The sequence below is a fragment of the Bombina bombina genome, chromosome 5 (genome assembly GCF_027579735.1).
Source record: "Bombina bombina isolate aBomBom1 chromosome 5, aBomBom1.pri, whole genome shotgun sequence".
Classification (NCBI taxonomy): domain Eukaryota; kingdom Metazoa; phylum Chordata; class Amphibia; order Anura; family Bombinatoridae; genus Bombina; species Bombina bombina.
Genome location: NC_069503.1, coordinates 815,064,003 through 815,082,268, shown reverse-complemented (window position 1 = coordinate 815,082,268; position 18,266 = coordinate 815,064,003). Strand labels below are relative to the sequence as shown.

The window sequence follows — 18,266 nt, the reverse complement described above, 5'->3', positions numbered from 1 at the left end:
CAATCTTTTCCTTTACTGTAGGGCTTAGCCAGGATTTGTTTCTGTACAGGGCACCTAGTTTTGGATAAAGTTTAGATGCAAGTTTTTCTATGTGGTGTCCAAAAGATAGATTGGGGTCTAACAACATACCCAAGTATTTGAAAGAGTGAACTGCGGTCAGTGTGCAATATGATTTTGTTTTGATGCATAGATGGGAACTTTGTTGTTTGTGTAATTTAGGTACCATTCCAAAGATCATTGTTACAGTTTTGGCAGTGTATAGGAAGAGTTTTTTTTTCGAGATCCACTTTTCTACCTCTGTGAACTGGTCTTGGAGCACTGCCTCAAGCTGCAGTAGATCGATTTGCTTGCATAGATTACTGTGTCGCCTGTGTACATGTGTACAGTTGAGGATTTGCAGACATTAGGCAGATCATTTATAAATAATGTGAATAGTAGGGGACTGAAAATGGAATCTTGGGGAACACCACACGTGACTAGGAGAGGGAGGGAGTCGCTGTCAGAAATGGAGATATATTGTGATCGATCCAATACATATGATCAAAACCAGGTTAGCGGATGATCACCAATACCTGAGTTTTTTTAGTTTGAGCAGTAGAATGTCGTGGTCTACTGTGTCAAAGGCCTTTGCAAAATCAAGGAAAATAGCTCCAGTTAGGTCTCCTTGTTCTATGCCAGTTTGGATGTTGTTGCAAACTTTTAGGAGGGCAGTCGTAATGGAGTGATTCGGGCGAAAACCTGATTGATCAAGGGACAGATAGTTACATTGTTGGTAATACTCACGTAGTTGCGTATGGATGCATTTTTCTAAGATTTTTGACAATACCGGGAGAAATGATATTGGGCGATAGTTAGAAACCAAGGTCATCTCACCACTTTTATGGATAGGCACTACTCTTGCAGTCTTCCAAAGTTTAAGTATGTATCCAGACACCAAGGATTCATAAATTAGGGTTGTGACAGGTTTAGCAATTGCCGGCACACTGAGCTTCAACAGCATTGCTAGGTTTTGATCAGGTCCAGACTGGTTTTTCATTTTTAGGTTATTAAGGTGTTTCTTAATGACATTGATGGGTACAGGTCTAAAATTGAACTTTTCTATATTGGGTCTTTGCAGATTTAGTGGGGCCTGATCCACATTTGTAGTTTCAGGATGTGTGTCATTTATTAGTTTGTCATTCAGGGTGGTGGAGCATCCGACAACATAATTGTTAAAGGCATTTGCTACTTCTAAGGGAAGTTGCAGGGTTTTGTTGTCCACTTTGACAGTGGAGGGTTGGGAGTGGATTGGGGGAGTTTGTAAGTTATTTATGACTTTCCAAAACTTTCTAGGGTTTGATATGTTATTGTTCAGATTTTCACAGAAATATTGGGCCTTGGCCAATTTTGTTTGTTTAGTGCATATATTTCGCCATTGTCTATATACACAGTAATTGTTCCTAGAGCCAGTACGATTTGTTAAGATTTTTGATGCACCTTAACAATAAAAAATTTTCCTGCATATTTTTGTGTGAATGGTTCAAGTTTTCGTTTTGTGTGATTTTTTTAAATTACGATTTTAATTGTGCACTTGAATGCGTCTCCTTCCCATACGAAAATGCATTATACACCCCTGAGCGAGATACCCTGTTTTTAAGGTTAAAAGTAGCTTTAGATCATTCCACCAGGGAAATAGAACTACTGGCAAGCATTTTTATAGTATCTCCCCAGCCCAGAGACCTTTTCAGAATCTGGCCCAGAGTATGAATTTCAACTGAGAAGTAGATTTCTTTCTGGCAAATTTTGTTCTCTATCTAAATCATGAAAGTTTAATTTTGACTTTAGTGTCCCTTTAAAGCTACACTGTCATTACCTAAAAATATTGAGGACATAACATTAGTCCTAATTAAACTTCCATAACTGGTATATAGCAGGCCCTTACCTATGTGAAGTTGGCACCCCTTGTATATAATATACCGTTCATTTGTGCTATGTTTGTGCTCATTTGTGCTGCAAAAAGGAATGTTTTTGCTGGTTTGGTTTAGGAGATATTGAGCATTATATTTGCTGAAACTCAGACCCTTTTGCACCCCATTTTATAATGCGCAGTATCTCTGAAACTAAACCGGCACAAATGTTAGTTTTTGTGGCACAAATCAGCACAAACGCAGCACAAACAAATGGTATATTTGTTTTTAAAATTGAATAACATGGGGTGCAAAGTGGGTGGAGTTTCAGCAAATATAATGTGCAATATCTCCTAAACTAAACCAGCACAAATGTTCTTTTATGCGGCATAAATCAGCACAAACGCAGCACAAAAACAAATTATATATTTGTTTTTAAAATTGAATAGCATGGGGTGCAAAGTGCGCAGAGTTTCCTAAAAAAATAATGTGCTATATCTCCTAAACCAAACCAGCACAAATGTTCATGTTTGCAGCACAAATCAGCACAAATGCAGCACAAACGAATGGTATATTTTTATTCAGTTTTTACAAACATGGAGTGCCAACTTCACACAGGTGCAGGCCCTTGACAAGAAATAAATGGCTCATATGCAGTCATTACATTCACTAATAGCCATGTAATGTTTTTACAGCCTGTATAACTACTGCCACCATGTATGTTATAATGTAAAAATGGTATCCCTTGTCCTAGAGAAAAGACAAAGAAGAGGCGCTCTGGTGCAGATAATCCTAAAAAGTATGAGCACAACCACTGTATTACAAACTCAGTACTCACAAGTGTGTTTGCACATGCAGTGCAATAATTGACAAGCCGAAGCTTCAGAGCCACTCGGCTGACTCGCTTAGGTCCGGTCATCTGCTTGCAGCAATCACGCTCCTGTAATGTATAGGAAGAAAAGCGCCCTTGGTGCAGATTACCCCGACCAGTGTTGGACAAACAACAAATAATGATGGGCTTATACTCACAAGTGGAGTTGCACAATCATTGCAATATCAGGCAGACCAAATCTTTAAGAGCCGTTCGACTGACTCCCTTTAGGTATAACAGCTGTTTCCCGGATTGCTGGATGATTGTTCAGGGCTAGCTGCTGTTCTTGTAAACAAACTGCTCCAGGGAGAGTCAAACACTCTTGCTATTCCAATTGGAGTTGGTAAACAAAAGATTTGATGGTTATTATACTCCAGAGCTTTGGGTAATAATATGTCCAAGCAAGGTAGAACAGGTATAAAACTTTTATAAAAACTTTAAAAAGTTGCTTTGCAACGCGTTTCTCGGCTGCAATGCCGTTTCATCAGGCTACATGTAATACTGTGTTTTTTAAAATACCCTTTACAAAAACAGGAGCAAGCTGTCTGCAGACATCATTATACAGCTAAAACTTTGGGGCTTGGTTAGGAGTCTGAAAATCAACACAATGTTATTACTATACATTTTTACGGAAAAAAACTGTCCCTTTAATGAAAGGCTATTACAGTGAATTAGTGCTCAACCTCTGTCTTTGTTAAAGTCCATAGAATCTGGAGCTCTCCAACCACTCTCTGCCAAATACCAAAAGATTGACCCTCTCCTATACAACCTACAAGTAGCTCAAATAAAACACTGAAGGATTGGCGCTAGCAGCAGGAATGGTAACTTGAAATTAATAATAATCAATACACCATGTATCAAATAATAATACATAATTTTAATTAAAAAAATAAAAACAGAAACACTTTCTAGTAATCTACTTCTGTCAGGTCTTTTGGAAGATGCCATGACAGAACTTTGTTACGTGTTGACTGCTCTTGAGTTCATTGAATAACACTCAGATCCTTGTGCTTTTTATTACAAGTTAAAAGTAAAAAATTAGTACAAGAGTGGAAGCCTCAGGTATGGTAACATCTGGAGGTCAGATAACGTGGCCTCTTTAACACACTTTCCCCATAGACATCTATGGGGCTTGCTACAAAAGCCTCTTTTAGCTTTTGCTTTCTTTTGCTAACCCAAAGAGGTACCAGGACAACTCATTGAAAGCCAAAGGTGCCTTAGGAAATACTTCAAATACCAATCGGCTAGATTACGAGTTTTGCGTTATGAGCAGTGCGGTACTAACTTGCAAGTTACTTGCAAGCTGGTATTACAGGTTTTCATAAACCTGGTGTTAGCAGGCAAGAAGTGAGCGTAAAGCAAACTTGAGCTCCATACCGCACTCCAATATCAGCGCTGCTGAAAGCTGCGGTAAGCTGGTTTTACATGCTTGTGCACAATTTCCCCATAGACATCAATGGGGAGAGCCGGCTGAAAAAAAGTTTAACACCTGCAAAAAAGCAGCATAAAGCTCCGTAACGCAGCCCCATTGATTCCTATGGGGAAACAAAATTTATGTTTACACCTAACACCCTAACATGAACCCTGAGTCTAAACACCCCTAATCTTACTTTTATTAACCCCTAATCTGCCACCCCCGACATCGCCGACACCTACATTATACTTATTAACCCCTAATCTGCCGCTCCGGACATCGCCGCCACTATAATAAACATATTAACCCCTAAACTGCCGCACTCCCGCATCACAAACACTAGTTAAATATTATTAACCCCTAATCTGTCGCCCCTAACATCGCCGCCACCTACCTACATTTATTAACCCCTAATCTGCCACCCCCAATGTCGCCACCCCTATACAAAATTTAATAACCCCTAAACCTAAGTCTAACCCTAAAACCCCCTAACTTAAATATAATTAAAATAAATCTAAATAAAACCTACTATCATTACCTAAATAATTCCTATTTAAAACTAAATACTTACCTGTAGAATAAACCCTAAGCTAGCTACAATATAACTAATAGTTACATTGTAGCTATCTTAGGGTTTATTTTTATTTTACAGGCAAGTTTGTATTTATTTTAACTAGGTACTATAGTTATTAAATAGTTATTAACTATTTATTAACTACCTAGCTAAAATAAATACAAATTTACATGTAAAATAAAACCTAACCTGCCTTACACTAACACCTAACCTTACACTACAATTAAATCAATTACATTAATTAAATACAATTAACTAAATTACAAAAACAAACACTAAATTACACAAAATAAAAAAAGAAATGATCAGATATTTAAACTAATAACACCTAATCTAATAGCCCTATCAAAATAAAAAAAGCCCCGCCAAAATAAAAAAAAAACCCTAGCCTAAACTAAACTACCAATAAGGCAATCAGCCAATAGGATTGAGCTTCAATTGGAACAGCCAATGGAATGCAAGCTCAATCCTATTGGCTGATTGGATCAGCTAATAGAATTGAAGCTCAATCCTATTGGCTGATTGTATCAGCCAATAGGATTTTTACCTTTAATTCTGATTAGCTGATAGAATTCTATCAGCCAATCGGAATTCAAGGGATGCCATCTTGGATGACGTCACTTAAAGGAACCTTCATTCTTCGTTAGACGTCAAGAGAAGAGGATGCTTTGCGCCGCATGTCTTGAAGATGGACCCGCTCCGTGCTGGATGGATGAAGATAGAAGATGCCGTCTGGATGAAGACTTCTGTCCAGTTGGATGAAGACTTCTGCCTCTTCGTTGAGGACTTCTGCCGGCTTCATTGAGGATGGATGTCGGGGTCTTCAAAAACTGTAAGTGGATCTTTGGGGGTTAATGTTAGGTTTTTTTAACTTTTTATTGGGTGGGTTTTATTTTTAGATTAGGGCTTTTGGGTGGAAAAAGAGCTAAATGCCCTTTTAAGGGCAATGCCCATCCAAATGCCCTTTTCAGGGCAATGGGGAGCTTAGGTTTTTTTAAGTTAGGATTTTATTTGGGGGGTTGTTTGTGTGGGTGGTGGATTTTACTGTTGGGCGGTAGTTTGTATTTTTTTTACAGGTAAAAGGGCTGATATCTTTGGGTGAATGCCCCGCAAAAGGCCCTTTTAAGGGCTATTGGTAGTTTAGTTTAGGCTAGGTTTTTTTTTATTTTGGGGGGGATTTTTTATTTTGATAGGGCTATTAGATTAGGTGTAATTAGTTTAAATATTTGATAATTTCTTTTTTTATTTTGTGTAATTTAGTGTTTGTTTTTTTGTAATTTAGGTAATTGTATTTAAATAATGTAATTGATTTAATTGTAGTGTAAGGTTAGGTGTTAGTGTAAGGCAGGTTAGGTTTCATTTTACATGTAAATTTGTATTTATTTTAGCTAGGTAGTTAGTAAATAGTTAATAACTATTTACTAACTAGTCTACCTAGTTAAAATAAATACAAACTTGCCTGTAAAATAAAAATAAACCTAAGCTAGCTACAATGTAACTATTAGTTATATTACAGCTATCTTAGGGTTTATTTTACAGGTAAGTATCTAGTTTAAAATAGGAATTATTTAGGTAATGATAGTAGGTTTTATTTAGATTTATTTTAATTATATTTAAGTTAGGGGGTGTTAGGTTTAGGGTTAGATTTAGGGGTTAATAAATTTAGTATAGTGGCGGCGACGTTGGGGGCGGCAGATTAGGGGTTAATAAATGTAGGTAGGTGGCGGCGATGTTAGGGGCGGCAGATTAGGGGTTAATAATATTTAACTAGTGTTTGTGATGCAGGAGTGCGGCGGTTTAGGGGTTAATATGTTTATTATAGTGGCGGCGATGTCCGGAGTGGTAGATTAGGGGTTAATAATTTTGTTTTATTATTTGCAATGCAGGAGGGCCTCGGTTTAGGGGTTAATAGGTAGTTTAAGGGTGTTAGTGTACTTTTTAGCACTTTAGTTATGAGTTTTATGCTACAGCTTTGTAGCGCACAACTCATAACTACTGACTTTCAGTTTACGGTATGGATCTTGGCGGTATAGGATGTACCGCTCACTTTTTGGCCTCCCAGGCAGACTCGTAATACCGGCGCTATGGAATTCCCATTGAAAAAGGACTTTTTGAAAGCTGCAGTAATTACGTTGCATTATGGCCAAAAAAGTGTGTGGTGCCCCTAAACCTGCAAGACTCGTAATACCAGCAGTAGTAAAAAAGAGCCTTAACGCTGCTTTTTCACTCATACCGCAAAACTCATAATCTTTTCTTTACTTAGAAGAAAATCTTATTTTTTTATTTTATATACTCTCTCTCTCTCTCTATATATATATATATATATATATATATATATATATATGTGTGTGTGTGTGTGTGTTTATGTATGTATATATATATATATATATATATATATAATACAATAAAAAACATTTTCTTCTGTGAAGAAACAAAGGTGTTTGAAGAATTCATATTAAAAAAACAAAAACATTAAATTAATTTACAATGCATATATTGTATGTCAAGTTGTTTGACTAAAAAGGGCTCAAAAATGTAATTTGATATTTTGCATGTAATATGTTAATATATGAGTGTATTATTGTATTTTATTATATTTTAGATGTGTTTTGTTATACTTGTATTCTAGCCCTAACACGTAACTACAGGTCTTAAGTCCGGTTAACTTTTTATTACTGTTATGTGTTGTGCTCAAGCAACCTTCAACTTGTAATATGAGCAATGTTTAGCACAGTTGCAATATCTATTCAATGTATAGGGAACCCTAAAGGGATTTCAGCTGCACTAAACATTCTCTGGTTATCCAGTTTTACCATGGACTTATAATACCAGACTGCGCGCTAATCCTAGGGCAGTCCAGCAATTTTGAAAGCGCACCCTGAACTATCAATATCATTCCACTAGTAATCTAGTAGGTGTTTATTAGCTAAAGCACACAGATATTCATCTGATTATGTGTTTGTATACCTGTTAGTGTTTTAATATTCTAATATAAAATGTAAAATGTGAATCAGTTAATGGTGTTGATGTAAGATGTTATCAACAAAATATGAGGGTTATGTGCTTCCTGTAAAATTTACTTTCCTCGATGTTCTGAGTTTTGAAAAATATTCTAAAGCATTTACTTAAAGGGACAGTCAACACCAGAATTTCTGTTGTTTAAAAAGATGGATAATCCCTTTATTACCCATTTCCCAGTTTTGCACAACCAACACTGTTATAATAATATACTTTTCACCTCTGTGATTACCTTGTATCTAAGCCTCTGCAGACTGTACCCTTATTTCAGTTCTTTTGACAGACTTGAATTTTAGCCACTCAGTGCTTACTCCTAGGTATCTTCACATGCATGAGCTCAATGTTATCTATATGAAACACATGAACTAATGCCCTCTAGTGTTGAAAAACTGTAAAATTCGAGGTGGCCTTCAAGGTCTAAGAAATTAGCATATGAACCTCCTAGGTTTAGCATTCAACTAAGACCACTAAGAGAACAAAGCAAAATTGGTGATAAAAGTAAATTGGAAAGTTGTTTAAAATCACATGCCCTATTTGGATCATGAAAGTTTTTTTCGGATTTCACTGTCCCTTTAGTAAACAATATTTTTAAACTGAATTACTATTGGCTTATTTCTCTCAAAGTACAAATATATGCTCATCTTCATCTTTTTTCTTTTGTGGTTGGTTTCTAATTTTATTTGTTTTCATTTTTTTAACTTGTTCTCATAAAGTGTAAGTTTTGATGACTCTGTTATATGATTAGGATGAACTAAATTGCCCCATAAGTGCTGCTACTGCATATGAAATAATCAATATGTTCCAGTTGTTTCAAAAGATAATTAAATCATCCTAGCTAATAATTTCTGGAACTTCATTGTAATTGTCATTTTATGTATTGTTCTTTTAAGATATTATCACCACATTTTGCTTCTAACCTTGAAGTCATTTTCTTTTCTTCTGTGTCCCGCAATGTTTGGTGAATCTATCCATTCTTTTTCCCAGAGTTTCTTTGAAGGACAGACAGCACCCTGGGAGTCGGCAAAGAAAGATGAGAACAGAATGAAGAACAGATATGGGAATATCATTGCCTGTAAGTGTTGTCAGTCTGATAGTAGAATTGCATAAGATTTCTTTACAGCAGCTACTCTGATAAAATTGACCATGAAATTATTTCAGCATGCATTTGGAGGACAATTATAATTTAAATCCCTTGAGCAATATTGTGTTTGCCTAATGAATGCTGAAGTCTGCAAATTAAATATATATTAACTCTTTTAGACCCAGAGCCAAGAGATGTTGGCCTTTGAAGAACTAATTGCATTAATTTTGCTGGGTATAAAAAAGTTGTGAATAGCAGACAATTATGCTCACATTTATCTTGGGTTTACCTTGGTTTTGTCTGAAATAGATTTAAGCCTGAAATAAAAGATTTCATTACACAGGCACATTTATAACCTTTGCAAATGTGAAACATTCCTAGATCATTAAGAAGAAAAGGTTACAAATTTTGCACCTGTTAAATAAATCATCTGAGTCCAAAGAGCAGGCATATTTTAAAATATCTTGCTTTATAGACAATTATGTTTAACTCACGTTGCCTGTTCTCAAAAGCAGAAGAAATCCTGTAAAATAAAGTTATCAGTAACAGGCAAAGTACTTAGATCTTCTCGTGATAACACAAACAGAACATGTTTATCTTACTATATGGTAAATGCTTATCACAAAAAAAAAAATATCCTTGCTGCTAAAATTCCTTCTGGGAAGCTATATAATGTAGTAACTAGCTTTTCAGTGAAGTAATGCATCTAATATTTCCACTACATCAAAACACAATCTCTTGTTCCAGCATTTCTGTAATGTAAATTTGTACTATTGTGCTATAGAAACATAGAAACATAGATATTGACGGCAGATAAGAGCCATAGGCCCAGCAAGTCTGCCCGACCTTACCTAACAGTATAAACTTATCTAGTTCGTAGGATAGCCCTATGCTTGTCCCATGCATTTTTAAAGTCCCCCACAGTGTTTGTTGCTACTACCTCTTGAGGAAGTTTATTCCATAAATCAATCACTCTTTCTGTAAAGAAGTGCTTCCTCAAATTACTCCTGAATCTAAAGATTTTAACATTTCTCTTTATTTCTCATTTGTATTCGAACTCCCAACCTTTGTGGTTGGAAGCTAACTCCTTATCCGTTATGCTACCATTGTAGCTTTTTTTGCATAAGATTTCATACGTTCATTATTTCAGTGAATCGTTATTATTATGATTATTATCATCAGTTATTTGTAGAACACCAACAGATTCCGCAGAGCTATAAACAAATGAATAATATGCAAGGTAGCATTTATAGAAGATTATAAATCACCTGTTATAAATCACCTGTCATGAATGTGATCTACAAAACATCTGGACTTGTAAGCTTACATGCTAAGGGGTTCAAGGGGATGAAAAAGGAGGTGGGAAGGAACTGAGGTAAGAAAGGTTAGTGTATATTGCATGCACTCCTGACCAGTAGAGTCTTAAGGAACTCTAGAAACTATGGAAACTAGGGGAGAGTCTTGTGGAGTGAGGCAGAGAGAGTTCCAAAAAATAGGGGCCATCCTTGAGAAGTCCTGTAAACAGCTGTTTTGGAGGGGTCAATCTGTCCATCATACCCCACTAAAGGGCTGCTAATTTTAATGCAAATTCCACTCTCACACCAAAAAAATTCCACATGAAACATATATATAAATATACATACATGCATACATACGGTATTAGGCAAATAGGGGTTCCTTATGTATATAAAACGGAAGGGATGTCTAATAAGACTATGACAAGGATAAAGTTGCCAGGGGCCTCTCGCTCAATAGCCAAAAGAAGCTGAAGATAGAAGACTCTTCCACTGGGCCTTAAGGTAAGCTGTCTGTGTGCAAGTTAGATTAGAGTTGGCTATATTACAGACGGGGATCATGTTTGATTAACTTGGTTAAAGAAGGTGAATGTTTGTTGTTAGATTTATAGGGGTTGTACAGTTTAGAGGCCAGTGTAATTAATAGTTTGTGGTGGTGAGAGACTAGTTTTCAATGTAGTTGTTTGCCATTGTAATTGTGGGGATGTATTAACTTAGAGGGGGCAATTATTTATTTTTTATTTTTGCATTCGTTGTTAGGCTGCCTGTTTTATGCTGGCATTTAGCTGTCAGTACTGTTGCAATGTGACCTCCTGCCTGTAATAGCAACAAATACAAGGTAAATATAGGGTGCTTTTAAAGTAAACATCCAACAAACCAAAGTAGAAAGCACTCACCTGGTCTTACGTCACTGTTATGGCTTAATACATTGAACATTTATTTGTGAAAAGACCCAGTAAATGCTTTCTACTTTGGTTTGTTTTATATATATATATATATATATATATACAGTACAACTCCAAAAATCCGGACTGCTTGGGGATTTGCCTGGTCCGTATTTTTGGATTTTCCGGATTCTCGGACATTGCTGATAAAATACCTGTAAATAAAAAAGAAGACGTGCTAATGTTTTTTATTATAAATAAATACTGTACAGATCACCTTGTTTATTAAAATAGAGTACTGCACCTTCCAATGTACATTCCTTTCCGTTACAGGTATTTCTTTGGCACACGCTGAACTGCTTGTTCACGGAGCGCTAGCATCTGCTGCGCCCGGTGAACCGCTTGTGGATGGTGCTTCTGCTTTGCCCAGTGATTTCAGAGTGTTTCTCCTCTGCTTCTGTTTAGAACCCTTATCCACTTTAGGAAACATTGGTACAGTACACTACTGTACAATATAGTACAGTATATAGAGGTATAACAGTACTGTGCAGTGTAAAGATGGTAAATACCTGCACAGGTACCGGTCATGTATGGCAAACTGTAGTGCGCAGTTGTGGAGCTCAGATTTCTCACTGCCTTCGTGTGCCGTCGCTTGTTGCAGCTATGAATGCCAATTTGCACATGCGCAGTGACAAACCAACACCCGGAAGTTGTAATCACTCCAGAGTCCGGATTCTCAGGTTGTCCGGATTTCTGGAGTCCGGATTTTTGGAGTTGTACTGTATATATATATATATTATATATATATATATATATATATATATATATATAGAGAGAGAGAGAGAGAGAGAGAGAGAGAGAGGAATTTGTAAATGGACTACACAATGAATTATTTTCTCTCTCTCTCTCTCTCTCTCTCTCTCTCTCTCTCTCTCTCTCTCTCTCTCTCTCTCTCTCTCTCTCTCTCTGTTTTAGACAGGTGTGAAAACCTGCTGTAAAAAAAATAATGCTTTCAAAAATAGAAATGTTAAGAGTTTATTTTTATCAATTAACAAAATATATATATATTTATAATTACTCATGTTTTTATAGATAAAGGGAAATGTGCATTTTTAAATGAGTGGAACTTTCTAAAAATTGTATTGCTTCAGTATCAGAGTTAATTAAGCCCTGTGGTGACTCTGACACTAGACAACATTTCATTGCAACATAAGAAAAGAAGCTTCAAGGAATTATGCCATTGGGATGAAAAATAATCTAATACATTGAGAAAATATAACAAGCTCTGAACACCTTTAGGAGGACATTTTATAATTTTATTCAGCAAAAAAAGACCTTTGGGGACTTTATGAAGATATGGCTTAGCTAATTCTAGTCCAATTTCCAGTGGTTTTCCTACTACACCATTAGAATATTAGTTTAACTTAACTGACCACATTTCGTCCACTGTTTTCATTTTAAAACCCAAATGCAGGAAACATATATCAGTATATCTTCCCTGGTGTTTTACTGTACTCTCAAGCATTCTTTTAGAATGTTGTTTTGACCTACGCACAAATAAATTATTATGACCCAGATGTATGTATTAAAAATAAAACACTTCTTTTAATAGTTTATTTTGCCCTCTACAATAACTAGTTTTTCTAAAAACTGAACTTCAGTAAATTTGTTATTAACTACATTGTTGCATATCTAACTTTTCCAAATTAGTAAAGAATTAATTCTGAACTAATAATTGTTAAATTATTTATTATTTGAAAATTTGCATTGAAATAGCTTTTCAGGTCCCTTCTCAGCGTTTCTTGCAACAACTACAGGATATATATCTATGAACTGCCTATATAACAGTTGTGATCAGTAAGAGCACATTTTATCTGATCACATTTGAGATGATTCACACAGATAGATAATCTTTCAAATATTATGTAATAAATATCTTTACTAATGGGCTAAAGATCATGGAGATATATATAAAAAAATCTTTCCTTATTCCCAAAACATTAGGATGCTGAGGAAGAACACTGTTTTAGTTTTTGCTTGACTTTTAGAATTATAGACAGTTCTGCAGCAAATTTTCTAGCATGTAAAATTAGAATGTACCACATGTACCAGAGTGAATAAAACTACATAGTCTTATTATACAACAATAAAATTGAAATGAAACAATGTAATTCCATCAAAGATTAAATGATGATACTAACCTATAAATTTCTTAATAGCTACATGTACTGTACCTTCCTATTGCAGCATGAATGCATATACTTAACAAGATATGCCCATCCCTCTGTACATAATGTAAAGCCTACTTTGCAATCAACTATGTGTTCCTCATGCTACATACACTGTAAAAAACACCACTTCTTGATTCCTCATTATGTTCCCTGTGATTTCCTTTTACAATGAGTTCTGTATGACACAACTTCTGTCTCTTTCAACTCGAATCAATGCCTTATTTATATATTCAAGATAAAGCAGGTAATTAGGTACTTCAATATCAGTATAATATGTCTATTTTATATACAGTTAAGGGTTCGATTCATGTTTTACCACCAACAACAAATGTTTTCCAAACAGACTTTTTATTTTAATTTGAACTTTCCCAATAATGAATGCAACATTTGAATATGAAATGTTTCATTCAAATATGTCTTTCTCATAGACTTCAAAATAACAAAGAACCAACATTTGAAGGTAATTTTTTGAATGCTACAAAATCTCATTTGCTCATTCTTTATACCAGTCCATTATACTCATTTGTCTACTGATGTAGAGTGATATTGTGCTACATATAAAGGAAATCCTGGTTGTGGCAAGAGTCAACCTGCTTGCTTCTAAATTTAGTGGTAAAATTCAAAATTATATATATATATATATATATATATATATATATATATATATATCTACACTACTGCAGAACTGTTTTAGACAGGTGTGAAAACCTGCTGTAAAAAAATAATGCTTTCAAAAATAGAAATGCTAAGAGTTTATTTTTATCAATTAACAAAATGCTAAATGAATTAGAAGAAAAATATAAATCAAATCAATATTTGGTATGACCACCTTTTGATTTCTAAAAGCATAAATTCTTCTAGCTACACTTGCACACAGGTTTTTTTAAGGAAGTCAGCAGGTTTTCTTTGGATTTTGGCAGCCTCAGTGACTTCTGTCTCTTCATTTAATCCCAGACAGACTTGATGATGTTGACATCAGAGCTCTGCAGGGGGCATACAATTACTTCCAGGACTTCTTCTTCTTTGCACTGGATATAGTGTTTAACCACTTTAGCTGTATGTTTGGGGTTGTTGTCATGCTTTAGCAACCATCAATACTGACCAAACCCAAACTTTATTTGCATAAATGCAGCCCCAAACTTGTAAGGAACCTCCACCACGTTTGAGGTATAGTTTTTTTTGGCTTGTCTTTCTTGAAGTTCACTTCTGACCAGACTTTTCCATACAAAGATGAGTGAACCAGGGTCCCTCTGGTTTCTGCAAATTGTGAGCTCATGACACTGCTGGACATCTTCCGATTGAAAAGGGAAGCAAGGATGATGCATCTTTCATCTGCTGCACTAAGTTTCCTTGGCTGACCACTGTGTCTACATTGCCTAACTTTGCCTTGAAATGTTTGCCTGGGAGAGACCTTGCTAGTGTAGTATAATAACCTTGTGTTTAATTGCTGTGTTCAGTCATACCATGGTGTATGACTTTTGACATTAAACTGTCTTCAGCAACCTCCCCTTGTTAGCAGGATTTGGCTGTTCCTCCCCTAGTTTTGTTTATCCCACAAAGCTGTTTCTGTTTTAGTCAATGATTTTATTTCAACTTATATATTAAATTGATGATCATTAGTACCTGTTTTGTATAATTGTTTAATCATGCATACTATATGTCTACAAAATCCCTGACTTTGGGTAAGTGTACCTAGAAGTAATATATATATATATATATATATATATATATATATATATATATATATATATATATATATATATATAATGTATCTAATGATCTGTGCATAATGGACCCTACCTTATCCAGAACGAAATAACATGAAATGGAAATAATTGGAGCCCAAACATAAGATATCATGTGACTGATGTGGCCACAGCTACCAACTATATCTCCATATAAATCATGGTGTTCTATCTTCTATGGTAAATTGTTGGGACTAGCCATGATTTAATGCAATTCAGAAGTGATTCATATCATGCATTAAAAATAATATTACAGATGGTGGACATTTTGTATGCATGAAAGTTTTGTGATCTGAAATTTAAATTACATTAAAAAGAGAAAGTAAATGGGGTATAATATGGGTATAATATATTACTCCACTTTTGCAACTTTTTTGTGTGTGTGGAGAGTCTTCTCAATCCCTTTGTCACTATTATTTGTGTTCTCTTAGATTTCAGACCAAATTTGTACCTTAAACATCAACTAGTTTGACACCTTTATAACTAACTATAGTTTGCTTTCATTATACAGTGTATATGAATCTCCTGCAGGGTTTCTTCGTCCTTTTTAAATTTAATTTTCCAGCACATAAATGTTTCCACAGACAAAATACTTTTTAGGAAACTGTATACTAAAACATATTTTTAACATCAAAACGTTCTACTCTTCTACAAGCAAAAAAATATGGAAAGTATAACACATATTATAAATGCTACAAAACTGTATTCTGAAATATCATTTTAACATCAAAATCATCCACTTTGACTGAAACTGACTGAAAACCATATCACAGAACCTCAATCATAATGTTTTAAAAGCTTTGAAGGGCAGGATAATTTTCTTCATATCAGATATATGAGTTAATAACACACTAAGGTTCTTTTAAGTTTCTAAATTAAAACTGGATTTAAGATTGTCACTCTAAAGCTGGTGCTTACAGATACAATGCCATTGTTAATGTATGCAAGGTTACAACAATGTCTATATAAATTTAATGTCAAAGATATTTAAATTGCTTCTATTTAAATGTATATTGCAGTATCTATTTATCAAAAAATGACATAGTTTAATAGCGTGGGCATTTCCCTATAGTATGGAGCCTCAGTTACAACTTTTTTAAAGCTTTGAAAGACAGGATCTTTTTCTTCATATCTGATATATTAATAGCATGCTAAGATTATTTCATGTTACTAAATTAAAACTGGCTTTAGGATACTCAAACTAAAGCTTATAGATCCAGTGTCACTGTTAACCATTAGCAAGTGCAGAATAGTGTCTAGATTAAATGTAATTAAAACAACTGGATTCACAAAAATCCTCCTAAATTACCTACAAATTATCACAGTGTACTTTACCTCTCAAACTAAAATCAATAGTAGCTGTAATTTGTTGGTGCTTGGAAACCATATATCACATCTACGTCAAAGAGGAAAGTTGTATTTTATATACAGTAGTTTTTTTTTGGTGGGGGGTTGTTGTTTTTTTACTGTTTTAATAGTTTAAATATATATTAGAAATCACACTGACAAACATATTCATTCAGTATTTTCATGGAAATTATATATTTGTTAGAAATGCAATTATTATTCTGGTAGAAAATGCATCATGAGACACTCACTGTGCTATTCAGTTGCCTATATTAATCTGGCTTAAATTTGTTTTTGTTGAATGTTAATGTACATTAATGCTCTAAAACACTATTTCTGAATTACACTGATCGATCTCTGTCCTGTATTATTTTTGTCATTATTGTAATCTCTGATTCCTTTTCAGATGACCATTCCAGAGTGAGATTGCAGAGCACTGATGATGAATCCAGCTCGGACTATATCAATGGGAATTATATTGATGTACGTACAATTGTCATGGCTGTGTCAATACTCATTTCATGTAGCAGAATAGTCAACATAGATAATCAGTACATATTCCAGAATTACCTTATTTGTGCATACTGATGGCACTTGAGGAAGGTGTTGGGGCTATAGATCATAATACACAGAGAAACCTACTATGTCTTTGTTCATTCCATGGTTGAGCACTTCTCTCTTTTGCTATACCTGTGTTGGCGCTATGGCAACAGCCAGTCATAGTTCTTATTGCAAACATGTTGATGGTTACAGGCAATGTCCGAGAAATTTCCTATTAATGACTATGGGGACAAACAGAATTTGATTTCCTTTTCCTGTCAACAGTTTGGCATTATTCCTCTTTAAAGAGAAAGCTATTTGCATATTAATGTGACAAAACTATGTAATTCCTAATGCTGTGATTTGCAATCACTTGTCATCTCTGCACTTTTAAGTTCCCTTCAAAGCAATGTGCAGCTGTTAACCAGTGCTTCTAATGCAAGCAAGCCATTTCATTAAATATGTAAGCCGTTTAATTATTGAACATCACTTCTTTGTTCATGCGGCATCATGTTAACTTAGTGTTTTACATTAGAATGAGATATTTGAAATATTGTAAGTTTGTTGATAAATGAATTAAATGAAAGGTATAAGTGAAAATTAAGAGTTATCGAGTGTACTCTAAATATACTTTATCTATGATTTACTTCAGCTGAACTTGGCAACAATTTGTTGTACGTGCAACTAAGGGCAACCTTTTTAGTTATCTGAACATTAGTGCTTTTTATGCGCTGAAGTAATAATTTGACTCAACAGTAGAATGTAACTGTACATGTTTGTATAGGCTTGGAAATGGCAAATAGCTTATTCCAAAAACTATTTTTGTCTCGTATACAGAAGCAACTCAAAATTTTCCCAACAGGGATCTTTAGGCAACAGCTTTACAGCTTTCTGTTGGCCCACTTAGAATTTTATTTTATGTTTGGATCAGGCAAGATGTTCCATCATCTAAAAATACAAACTAAAAATGCAAGTATCTCAAGAAAGAATGTTAACATTACTGACACGTGGGTATCTTTTTCATTCAGTAATTATTAAAACATAGCAGTGGCATCTTTCAAGTATCAGAGTGCATATAATTAACAGTTATGTTAATTTGTTTCATTGTTTTAAATTCTGATCAAATTGTCACAGTGTTTGTGTGTCTCATCTACTGTGTGCAGTTACTATGCATCATTTTCTGACTCACAAATCAAGGTTAATTTTTGAAGGGACATGAAGAGTGAAACTTATACAATAAAGAATATTCTTTTAGAACTTTTCTGATGAAAGTAACAGTACTGGACTGAGCAGCCACATAGAAAATGTTGATAAAACTAGCTTAGTGAGAATGTTCATGGAATTCCAGACCTCTGTTGGTGCTGCACTTTTTTGTCCAAC

General features: G+C 34.8%; 1 protein-coding gene across 6 annotated transcripts in view; it reads left to right on the top strand.

Annotated features, from left to right (window-relative positions):
* The window catches only part of PTPRM (protein tyrosine phosphatase receptor type M), a 1,348,209-nt gene that overhangs the window by 1,144,773 nt on the left and 185,170 nt on the right, over window positions 1-18,266 (top strand). For all 6 annotated transcript variants that reach the window (XM_053714931.1, XM_053714930.1, XM_053714929.1 and 3 more), the window contains 2 exons: window positions 8,748-8,835; window positions 16,753-16,829. In XM_053714931.1, the coding sequence (XP_053570906.1) occupies window positions 8,748-8,835; window positions 16,753-16,829 (165 nt within the window). The remainder of the gene's footprint in view (window positions 1-8,747; window positions 8,836-16,752; window positions 16,830-18,266) is intronic.